This window comes from Fusarium proliferatum (assembly GCF_900067095.1).
Source record: "Fusarium proliferatum ET1 genome assembly, contig: FPRO_scaffold006, whole genome shotgun sequence".
NCBI lineage: Eukaryota > Fungi > Ascomycota > Sordariomycetes > Hypocreales > Nectriaceae > Fusarium > Fusarium proliferatum.
Window position 1 is genome coordinate 3,020,308 of NW_022194795.1, and position 11,157 is coordinate 3,031,464.

Here is an 11,157-nt window from a genome sequence, read left to right on the forward strand (position 1 = left end):
ATTCTAATATGGTTGCATGACTTTGCGAATAGGTTTATATCTCATTAAACACAAACTACCTGCTCTTTTAACACAATCATTCCATGCCATCACGCATCTAAACTCCCCGATCAATAGCATCCACGCCATCAGCCCAGTCCTTGCAGCTCAACACAAAGCCCCAGCCTCCTTCACAGTTATACTCAATGCACTTCTTGGCGAAGTCAGGACTTGTCGTTGCACAAGCATCGCTGAGCATCAGGCAATCCCAACCCTTCGTGCAAGCGTCTTGAATAGTCGCAGCGACGCACTGATCCGTGTTCTCCCCCGCAAACAGCACAGTTCTGATACCTCGCTTACGCAGTGCATCTTCGATGGCAGTCCCCTCCCCAAAACCCTTGAAGTCGATTCATGTTGATGTGAATGTCTTGCGGCTCTGCGATTCTCTTCAGACTGGGATGGAACTCGGTGTTCCACTGATCTCGCATCATGACTCGACCCGCGTCGATGAGTGTTCCGTCCTCGCACTTGACTTGTCCAATTTCGGCACCGATACTTCCCAGGAATGTCGGTTTGACAAAGTTCTTGTCGAGAGGAAAGTCGAATCCTCTCGCGATGCTCGGGGGCATATCGTCTAGGTCACTGTCTTTCGCACCCCAGCCAAGCCACACAACTGGTATGCCAGCTTTGCGACAGACGGGAATGACGTCCTTAACGAGCTTTTCTACGATCGCCAGACCAGGACTTTTGGGAGGACGACCGAGAAGAGGCGAAAGGAAATATTTCTGCATGTCTCTGACGACGAGAGCTGTTTTTGCAGGGTCGATGGTGGCTTTCTCAGCGCGCGTGTTGAGAGTGATTCTGGGGTAGATGGGTGGTGAATCTGGAGTTGGCGGGTGGGTAAGATCGAAGCCATCTTTCTTGGTCCAGAGCCAGAAGTTGTTCTTGCCGCCGACAATCTTGACTTTCATGGTGATGAGTGGAACGTGAGCGGTGTGTATGTAATATGAGAAAGATTAACAATGGGTTGAGGTAGCTGTTGGAGGAGGGGAAGGGCAAAGATGTGGCGGCTGTGAATCAGAGACTATTTGAAGAAACCTTGACGTCAGAGTTTGCAGCACAAAGAACTCAATAGGGCAATACTGACGGCCTTTATTTCTCGAGCAAATGATTAGAAAGGATTGCCCGCTTTGCCAAAAAGTAATGTTAAAGCCGTAGGTGAAACAGTGTCCTTGGTTAAGATTTCGAGGCACCTTGACAAGGTGAGCGTTCATTCAATGTTCACTGAGCATTGCACAGCCTCCATCGAACACGCCTTTTTCACCAGTATTTGAACTACCTGAATTATTTGAACTTATCAAACGCAATCTTGAGACATTTCTAACCTCCAATTATCATAATTTCACCGATAGCTTGTTCCTTAAGTGATATCCTACAATACACTACCAATCATGTGTACAGGGATTGTTAATACATGGGAGTGCACAGTATGTGGAAAGGACTTTAAGTCACACAAAGACTTCAAAATGTGCAAAGTGGGGAGAAAGCAGAATAAATGGGGTGCTTGCGAGAAGTATAACATCCAGCATGAGTACTGGAAGGACAAGTGCGGCACCTGTGCAAAGAAAAAGTAGGGCAGCTCGGAGAGGGTTTAATCAAGAAAACATTCAGACTTACAATGTGGCTAATATGATCTTTCTTGTCCCGGTTGTCGAAGGATGTACCATAAAATTATGCGAGAGTTGTGATGACATGATGTAGAACACGGGTCCTCGGGTGCTTACAGAAAATGCGTAACGAAATGTGTTTCCGGTCGCCCTTCAGAGATACCAGAGTAAGGGCGTCGAAATCATATTCTCACATGATCAGAGAGCAGTCCACGAAGTATGACACCTGCTCATATTAGCGGCCTGGAAGACTTCTACGTAAATATTCACGATGTGGCAACATGATTTCAAGGTATATAAGTTCTCGCTCCCATCGTAGTACACCGCAAAATCTCTAATAATATTCGTAACTACCAAACACAAATCGATAAAAGCACAGCAGACGTCTACTATGTGCACCGAAGAAGTCTACAACTATGAATGCCCCAAATGCGGCAGAGATCACAGAGCAGACAGAGATTACAAGATGTGCAGTACGGGTCGCAGGAAAAACAAATGGGGCGCCTGCGGAAAGTCTTCGGTGGAGCGGCATAATCGTATAGAGACTTGCCCGACTTGTATCGCGAAGGCGAAGAAGCGAAGTTAGCCGCATCATGTGATATTCAAGGTGCAAGTTGAGCTTGCCGAAGGAGTGACGCTAGAGCATGGTTCATAATTGACAAATAAAAGTCTTTTATATATGCAACGTGATTAGTTTGTACATGAATTATCTATATTGCAAGCACGCAGCTAGCATATAGATGTATTTCCAGTAGTGGCCGAGAAGCCTGATCCGCAGTCTGCTTTTGGCGTATAACCCATTTAGTATGATTACCCTTCCCTTCGGTAGTCTGTGAGATCTCTCCATTAATAGACGTGCTGACAGAGCCTCCTCCTATCATTGCTGTCTTCTTTCCTCATCAAGCAGTGGTCTTGGATCAGCAGGGGCTTTCTTCTGTAGGCTGACCCAGATAGCTGACCCAATGATCAGAGCACTGCCAATGAAACTGGTGATGGGAGGCGTGGTTCCCCAGACGATTCGCTCGATGATCAGGGCGAAGACCATCTGAACGTACTGTAATGAGTTAGTATTGTTCACGAAGGCCTTGTCAAGCAGGAACTTACAATGAGATTGGTGGCTCGACCAGCCTTTTCTCTCTGAAGACCTTCAGTGAGGAGGAGCTGGAGCAGAAAGCCAGAGATACCAATCGAAAGAAGTAAACACCTGATTATATCAGTCCTAGACTCTAAGCTTAGGGTTCGAATTACATACCATTCAGTGACAGTCTTGGGAATCTCGAATTGAAGATCTGGGTGAATCATGATGATCAGAAACGAGCTAACAGTCGCAAGCACAGCGAAGTAATTGACACTGACGAGCGAATGGGCCCGCTTGCCGATCACGCGGATGGTCGCATACGCCGTCGCCGCTGCAAAAGAACCGAAGATGGCGCACAGGATAGCAATGGTGCGCTCTTGAGGTGTTGCCTTTACCGGCGGTAGGATACCACCATCAGTAGTGAAATCGGGGTCCACAGCACGAGACTCGAGTTCTGATAGTGTCCGCCAGCTTTCGGGGAATAGAAAGGCTGGGCGGGCGACGAAGAGGACGCCTGCGAAGGCGATGAACCCTGCGGTTGCTTCTTTGACGGTGAATGGTTCCTAGATACTGAGTCAGCTGAAGCCGGCATCAAAGATGGAGATTGGACTTACGCGGAGGGCAACCCATGCAATGAACGCAGTAAGAGTCGGGACAAGGAAAGTGATGACAGTCGCATCAGAAATGTCAAGATACGACAATGAGTCTAAACAATACGTTAGTAGAGTCCCTCCTTAGGGAAATCCATCAAGGAACACTCACAGTAAAGTCCAAAAAGCCCAGCTGAGCCAGCAAACCCTCTCAGCACCAACAAGCCCCTAACCTCCTTCGGCCCCAAAGGAAAATTCGGTACGTTTTTACACCACATGTAAACAGAGCCAATCAGCGCCGTAGCCAGCATTCGAACGAAAATTATCTGCAGAGCGTGAAACTTTGTTTCAAAGCCCGTTTCAAGAAGTCGCGTCGTCATGGACATCTGAGTCTGTTAGTATGACGGTTTCATCGGGCGCGGGAGTGGCGTGCTTACGATCGAGGCGAATAGTTGGGCGACTAGGACGTAGAATAAGCCAATGTTTCTAGAATAGAAGTTTTGTAGTTTTTCTAAAAATGTTGAGTCGGAATCTGAGCTGGTTTCGGAGGATGTTTCTGAAGAAGAGTCTTCTGTGTCGGCGGCTGGGGCCAGTAGAGATGAAGCCTCTGACTCTCCATGTTGATTGGCCTGCGTCTTGCTCTGAGAGTAAGACATATTGAAAGTCCCTCTAAGAAATGAATATGTCAAAATAAGTCTACGGCCAGCGCAGTTAATAGTCCCCAGGCAATCAACTCGGGTCAAAATTCACAGCCCGCGTGAGAGAAGCTTAACGAAAAGAACTGAAGGATTTTCTCCAGTTGGTCTCGTGAGCGAGTGGCGCTGAGCCAACTAAATACTCAGCTAAGATTGGACGGCCATGGTCCCACGAAAGGGGGGTTTCCACCAATGGCGGCTATCATCGCTTGGTGAAACCCGGGTCATTAATTCTTCCGTTGGCTTGGCTATCCTTAATCTCTGTCGTGACAAGTTCAACCTGCCTCGTTCTTGTTTTCAGAGGATTTATAAATGCTCGGGTTGTAGTCGCAGACATATATATCATATTGAATAAGTCTTGAAATTATGTCTACTCTTTAGCTGGCGATTAAGTTACCTCCAAAACCTGAGGTGATTCACGGCACAATCCTGCTTACCCTGTGACAGATTCTGAAGTTCGTTCTCTCCGTAATAGTTCAAGGTAGAGAGGTACTGCACAAAACAATATCTGGCTTACTCGATGCTCTTCAGAGCCGTATTTTTTGAATTCATGTTTAATTGTTTTGATCTAGGAGATTCCCCATCATTCTTGAGCGTATAGCAAAGAACATTGGTCGAGGCGACGTCAAAATCTCGTAACTGGCTACCGATAGGCGTAATCAGACTAGATGAACATGTTCAACAAAGCAATTCCCGCAAAACTCAACATCAGTGACAAAGAAACCCGCCCAATCGAACCACTATTGTCATTTGAGCCTCCACTTCCTGCAGTAGCTGTCACCGTAGTAGTACTCTCCCCAGTTCCAGCCGGGACATTCGTCGGCTGATCTTGTGCCGAGGCTCCCTCCTCAGAGCTCGTTGGTTCAGCCGGCGTAAATGACAAAACGCACTCAGCATCAAGAGCAAGCGTATCGCCGACATCATTGGTGACTTCCATCTCAGGACATGAGAACGTCGCATCTTCGCCTTGCACCGTGACGGTCTTTGTACCAGTTTCAGTCTCGGTCTCGGTCTCCCATTCCGTTCTCGTATAGGTTGTGAAAGGTGTGCAGGAAACTTGTCTACCCAAGAGGTTGATTCCTCTGTTGACGTGGGCGGGTGCTGTTGCGACATCGCGACGAAGACGAGCGGCGCTGTCATCAGTGGTGGTAGCTTCAGGAGGTTCGTAATGCAGAGTGCATCCCTCATCAAGCTCCAGTGTCGCACCTTCGTCATTTGTAGCTGTCATGGGGACGCAGGTAAACTCAGGGGCGTCGCCGGTCTCGGGCTCGATGTCGGTTGTAACGCGCACAGTCTTCATCTTGGTTGTTGTGACTGTATCCGTCGACTTGATCGTCTTGGTGGCAGCAGGACAGGGCTTGCAATATCCATCAGAACCGCAGTAGCCCCCTGATCGACAGCACTCTTTCTCGCAGCACGTGGTACCCTTTAAGCACGAACCATTCTTACAACACCGTTGGGTTGAGGGATTGGCACAATATCCAGTCGAACAGCAGTCACTAGACTTTGGACAGGCCCACACCGTTCCAGGGCCGGTACAGCAGGTTGTTGTTCGCGGGTTATAGCACTTGCTATTTCCACATCGTTTCTGACCAGACGGACAACACCCACCGCCTGGCATGCAGTCATACCCCTTGGGACAATTTCTACCGACGCCACCACAGCAAACTGACGTGTTCGGGTTGTAGCATCCGGATGAACCGCACTTGGTCTCACCTCTGCTGCAGCATCCTCCACTGACGCAAGTCTGGCTTTTCAAACACGCCGTGCCGCTGCTGCAGCAGATTTGTGATGATGGATCGTAACAGCGGCCTGAGCCGCATTCTTTGGCGTTCCCGCGACAGCAGCCGGTGGAGATACAGGTGCTGCCTCCGGGACAACATCCGAGACCGCTTGAGCATGGGTCTAAGGTCTTGTCAGCAAAGGCCGATTATGGAATTCTGGTGATCAACATACAGTAACCTGGGTCGACACATTGCCTTTGCCTGGGCTGTAAGCCAAAGGCCTGCGGTTCTGCGATGCCCCCGATCCACTCGGTGAAGTCAGACAGGGAGTCGGGGAGTACGATGTCTTTCATTTTGGCATCGGCCAGTGACACCATGTTCGGTAGCTCATTCAATTGGAAAGTGTCGTGGAAGAGCTGACCACCACTCGCCGAACCTTGACCTACCCAAAGGGCAAGGGGCGCGATCTGAGAGAACCGCATGCTGTGCAAATGTCTGATTCAAACCTCAGGAAAAGAATAAAGGTTAGTCAAGCCTAAAAGCCCTTCCCGCAGCGAGGCTGGGCCGTGGCGCTCAGCAGTCATTTATAACTCGTTGCCAGCGCATTACCCCTCTTCTGTGGTGCGATGATCGAGGATCTGCCCTGACCGTCAACCTTGCCAAGAGCAATCAGGCTGAGAAATTAAGAGAGTGCAGCCTTTATCTCGCTGCCCTGCTCAATGCTATACCGAAAGTGAACAGAGGCTGGGGCGGACAATTAACCTTATGTGACTGGAATGTCCGGGCGTGCATTAGCTGTTGTGAATAGCGCCTTGTGGCGTTCATAGTCTGTAAGTCGACGATGATCAGGCAGAATATCCATCATGACACCAGGGCCCGATTGGGTTCTTTTCTTTTGCGATTGTTTTATATTTCACCTTGAAATTATGTCTATCAAGATTGACTATTAGTGAAGAGAATGATGGGGTTTTGACTCGTATTCTCGAGTCATTTTACTGATTGTTTGATGATCGCTGACGCTGATCCTCAGCCGCACGATGCACAAGCCGTAACAGGCAAAGTCACTGACAGGGGACTGCATCGACGTTGAAGCTTTGGGTTATAGTGCTTACGCCCGATTACAGTTTGCTGGTCGGATCAACGATCAGCAGGATCAGTAATTCGTCCGACTCTTGCAAACAGTACCGCGTGATTGATTTGATGCGCATGCACTAAAGGATTATATTCCACCTCTTAGATCATGATACGCAACCCAAGTGCTTGAGAAAATGGTAAGAGCTAGTAATCAGATTCTGCATCAGGGCATTTTCGGATATCGGTGATGCGAGCCGGGGTAAGAACTTGGCACAGGACCCTGGTAATTGAGGACCGTTGGAAGTGATGTGTCATAAGCACCAGTGACATGTTTCTCGACGTACAGGGTAATCATGGCGATCAAGTGGCAGGGGCCAGGAAATCGCGCAATGGATTCCGCATCTGGCCTAGAGGGCACACAGTATATCTGAGCCAATAAATAATAAAGGTGCTTCTTTCCTCTACTGTCTCTTCTTTATTGTGCCATGTCTTGGCTAAGCGATGATCACGTTGGGCATTGTGACATAGAGATTCAGTATGATCCATCGCCTTTCTGTACGTAGATATTTACCTTGAAGAAAGCCGGCACACGTAGCACCGTCATGGTGTATTGTACCAATCGTATACTGCTGTTGTTTACCTTGTGCCCTGGAGCTGAGGCCTCTCTTAAGCTCTCAGTCTTATCAGAGTATCAATCGTGTATATAAAGTCTTCTTCTGAGGATGTCTTGAAACTTAATTACAAGGAGCGACTAGGCTGCCGGCAGTGGCATTGGTGGAGGCGTCAATAAAGCCAACGTTAAGCTGTAAATAAATCGGGAGGTATTCCCCTATGGCGGATGGGGCGTACAGGAGTATTACAAATATCTATGGTATACAAGGCTGCGCCTAGAGGACTACATTGACCCTACAAACAGCGTTAAACGTACAATCAGTTGACAGTACTCCAAATTTCCGGTAGGAATACCACTTGTCCTGGCGATTAAGTAATGTTGAAAAGTGCGAAAGAATTGCCTGCAGCCACTCTAAGGTCTCAGAATAAAATCATATTGTCGTGATTTATACCATGTTCCTAGGAATGGCCTTCTTTCAAGTGGGTAGAAATTATCCCCCCCGAAGACGGCCGTCGGCCTTCAACAACCGCCCCCATTTACTTGGGACGACCGGAAATCGGTGAACATGTAGCTTCAATTAAGTAAAAAGCATTAATTCAAAGAATTATAGTATCGTAATTGACCAAATAGTACCATCTTCCTGTGAAATGGAAATGCCAATGTGAGGGTTGTGGCAAGCATTCCAGGGTAAGAGGTCTAGCCTTGGTGGGATCAGAATGCTGTCTGTGATGACAGATGAAGGGGTATAATTCCCTAAGGACCTTGGTTCCTTCATGCTTTTTGGGACTAAATTTTATATTTTTTATCCTTATAGCTAATATCGTTAAACTGATTACTTAATTCCTGTCGGATATCAAAGACTATATCTCAATTGAATCTAGCCGACTGTCTACACTAACTTGCAATTCATACTGTTGGAATTCATCGTCCTTTACAACTTTTTCTCGCTGTTGCTATTCATATTCCAACCAAGAATGCGAAAGCGCTGAAAGTCAATAGGGCAGATAACGATTGTGTGCAAGAGCATTGTTCTTGATGAGATATAAGAGCCATGCACCATAATCGCTGTACTTACTCCGCAGGCGGGATCACAGATATGAAGCCTGGAGGACTATGTGCTGTTTGTAATTTTATGCCGTTAGAAGTGTAAGTGATGGCGGGCATTTGCTTGGGTTACTGAGAGGAAATTTGCCACTCTTCTATCTATGTATGCCGTTACTTTGAACCCCAAGACAGCGAGTCCAAAGTGGGGTGAACCTCGCCTGTGGCCAATTGTGTGGGTAGTTGGTACACTGCCTTAACTCTCTTTATATGAGTGTCATTTTGACTTGATAGACCTGACAGCCGATATCTGCATCGTGCGCACCTTACTCGAACTTTGCGCTCCAATAGTAGTAGCTGGATATCTCACATGATCGGCTGCTGAAGAGCTGTGATGGTCTTGATCTCGTGTTAGTGGAGCTGGGAATCGTGTATACTGTAGATCAGATAGCAGCGCCCCCGAAAGTGGTCGGTCGGTTCGTCGGCAACGCCAGATTTCCAGCCACAACAAAATCGGCTGGGATGAATGTGGGCAGTTCTATTTCAGCATGATTATGATGTCGGATACGAGGCTTGGCATAGCCTATTGCTCGTTTGGGACTGCACTTAAACAATATGGGGATGGCTAAGGTTTAACGTGGATTCTTTTTTTCCGCGCTAGAACATTTATGATATCATTTGTTCATGACTGTTGATCACGAAAACTCTAATTATACGAGAGGCTGGGCAGCTGATTGATAGATACTCGGGTTGAAGAAGGAAGAGATGGAAATATAAAATGAAACTTGATGCCTTCAGACTGAATCATATCCATCATCCTGATCACCTTACATCTCTATACCTAAGACAAATATTCAACTCTTTTATCTCCACGGGCTCTATAAACTACACATCAGTCCTGCGCATCCAGAGTCCATCATGAACAAGCTCATCATCGCCCTGGCCGTGGCCTCCACAGTCTCTGCTGCCCCTCTCTCCACCGTTGATAAGTGCCAGGATGACTATAAGTCTTGCATCGCCGCGGGAACTCCAGAGGTCGCTTGCTCATGCACTCTAACTGCCTGCGCTGGCGAAGATAGCGCTCGCATCCGCGAGTGGTGCTCTTCTGCTACCGCATCGCTTGTTGAGCCAACCAAGACTGAGATTCCCGGAGGATGCAACCCTGCCCATCCCGGCTCATGCCCTTCATCGTACTTTACCAACAAGTACACTGCCCCAGCCGAGACATTCACCTCCATTCCCGGTATTCCCGGCGGTTGCAACCCTGCGCACCCTGGTTCCTGCCCCTCTTCATACTTTACCAAGACCTATACCGCTCCGGCTCAGACCTTTACCTCTATTTCTGGGATCCCTGGAGGCTGCAACCCTGCTCACCCCGGATCTTGCCCATCAAGCTATTTCACGTACCCCGTGGCCTCCAAGACTGCGGTGCAACCCGCTCCCGTCCCCGCTCCTACCGAAGACTGCTCTGAGGGCACCAAACCTGACGGTACCAGTTCTGAGGGTACTACTTATCCGGAGCCCAAGCCTGTTGAAGGTGAGACTTGGACCATCAAGGATCTTACTCGCTACTGCGGCGAGGGCAATGAAGGCTGTGATTATAACTTTGAGATCGCCGGTGCCGACGGCAAGACTGAGAAGTGTACCATTATCCGTATGCCCGGCAAAGACGCTGCTACCGAGAGCTGGTCTAACGAGCCTTGCACTGATGGGTCTGAACTTACTGTCTCTTGGGGATATGTGACAGAACCTGCCCCTGCCTTTGCTGTTGTTTCCGTTGTCAAGGGTAATGACATCGCCTGGTTTGGTGTTCCCAACGTCATCGGCCAGAAGGCCACTCCTACCAACCCCTTCGGGTCCGGAGAGTTTGGCGATCTTGGTCCCGAGCAGGTTTACACTTACTAGATGAGTTTTTGCATGAGGATGAGAAAGGATATACGACATACGGTTCATGACTCAAATGATATAATAGACCCGCTCATTAAGTAATTTTAGAATTAATACATAGACTTCATTCCTTTAACTAGAAGCAGCAATAGAGATACATCAAGGTTCATCAGCTCATATCTTTCCGTGTCCAGTCTTTAGGTTCCAGTCGACGCTTGGGTACGGTGATCCACTAACAGAGTCCAGCAAGGTAATAGAAGTCGTGATAAGCTACCTACGCCATGGGTCACTTACAGCAGACACGATTCTGGTTCTTGTATTTTTACGCAATTAAGCGCTCACCCGGTCCTCAACGTGCCGATATCTTTGCCAGAGGCGAGTATAGCTAAAACATGGAGCTGACGCAGCTATCAAAAAGACTGGCTATGACATCAAAGACGTTAAGGGCGCTATCACTGGCCACCTGCACTTGGATCACGTAGGTGGACTCGAGTATTTCAGAGGTACCGATGTGCATATTTACGTTCAACTCAAAAGTGCTTTTTACTGTGTGGCAACCACGATAGTTATTGGTTTGTATCACTAAACACCTATCGCAATAAATTGACCAGCTTCCGCAGGAGTCTATCTCCAATTCGACCTAAACTGGACGCCACTCTAAGGCGACAGTATCCTCATCGCACGCGGTATCACAGTGCGGTATCACAGTGCACTTATGCCCCGGTCATACTCCGGGACTCTGCATAATGCAGGTCAATTTAAAAGAAAGCGGTACCTGGATCTTCCCTTTAGATCTGTAAATTGTGCAG

General features: G+C 48.1%; 6 protein-coding genes across 6 annotated transcripts; 2 read left to right on the forward strand and 4 right to left on the reverse strand.

Moving 5' to 3' along the window:
- Positions 1 to 335: 335 nt before the first annotated feature.
- On the reverse strand, positions 336 to 950 carry FPRO_10080 (uncharacterized protein; the record flags this gene model as incomplete). The annotated part of the gene is made up of 1 exon (XM_031233542.1): positions 336 to 950. The coding sequence occupies one exon, from the start codon at positions 948 to 950 to the stop codon at positions 336 to 338; it is 615 nt and encodes a 204-aa protein (XP_031083368.1).
- Positions 951 to 2,037: 1,087 nt separating this feature from the next.
- FPRO_10081 (uncharacterized protein) lies at positions 2,038 to 2,232 on the forward strand (the record flags this gene model as incomplete). The annotated part of the gene is made up of 1 exon (XM_031233543.1): positions 2,038 to 2,232. One exon carries the CDS (start codon positions 2,038 to 2,040, stop codon positions 2,230 to 2,232), a length of 195 nt encoding a protein of 64 aa, XP_031083369.1.
- A 291-nt stretch (positions 2,233 to 2,523) lies between these two features.
- On the reverse strand, positions 2,524 to 3,970 carry FPRO_10082 (related to transport protein YPL264C; the record flags this gene model as incomplete). Its single annotated transcript, XM_031233544.1, has 6 exons — positions 2,524 to 2,700; positions 2,751 to 2,850; positions 2,899 to 3,287; positions 3,339 to 3,430; positions 3,487 to 3,700; positions 3,752 to 3,970. 6 exons carry the CDS (start codon positions 3,968 to 3,970, stop codon positions 2,524 to 2,526), a joined length of 1,191 nt encoding a protein of 396 aa, XP_031083370.1.
- A 703-nt stretch (positions 3,971 to 4,673) lies between these two features.
- FPRO_10083 (uncharacterized protein) lies at positions 4,674 to 5,309 on the reverse strand (the record flags this gene model as incomplete). The annotated part of the gene is made up of 1 exon (XM_031233545.1): positions 4,674 to 5,309. The coding sequence occupies one exon, from the start codon at positions 5,307 to 5,309 to the stop codon at positions 4,674 to 4,676; it is 636 nt and encodes a 211-aa protein (XP_031083371.1).
- Positions 5,310 to 5,764: 455 nt separating this feature from the next.
- On the reverse strand, positions 5,765 to 6,215 carry FPRO_10084 (uncharacterized protein; the record flags this gene model as incomplete). Its single annotated transcript, XM_031233546.1, has 2 exons — positions 5,765 to 5,901; positions 5,966 to 6,215. 2 exons carry the CDS (start codon positions 6,213 to 6,215, stop codon positions 5,765 to 5,767), a joined length of 387 nt encoding a protein of 128 aa, XP_031083372.1.
- A 3,164-nt stretch (positions 6,216 to 9,379) lies between these two features.
- FPRO_10085 (uncharacterized protein) lies at positions 9,380 to 10,366 on the forward strand (the record flags this gene model as incomplete). Its single annotated transcript, XM_031233547.1, has 1 exon — positions 9,380 to 10,366. One exon carries the CDS (start codon positions 9,380 to 9,382, stop codon positions 10,364 to 10,366), a length of 987 nt encoding a protein of 328 aa, XP_031083373.1.
- Positions 10,367 to 11,157: the final 791 nt, after the last annotated feature.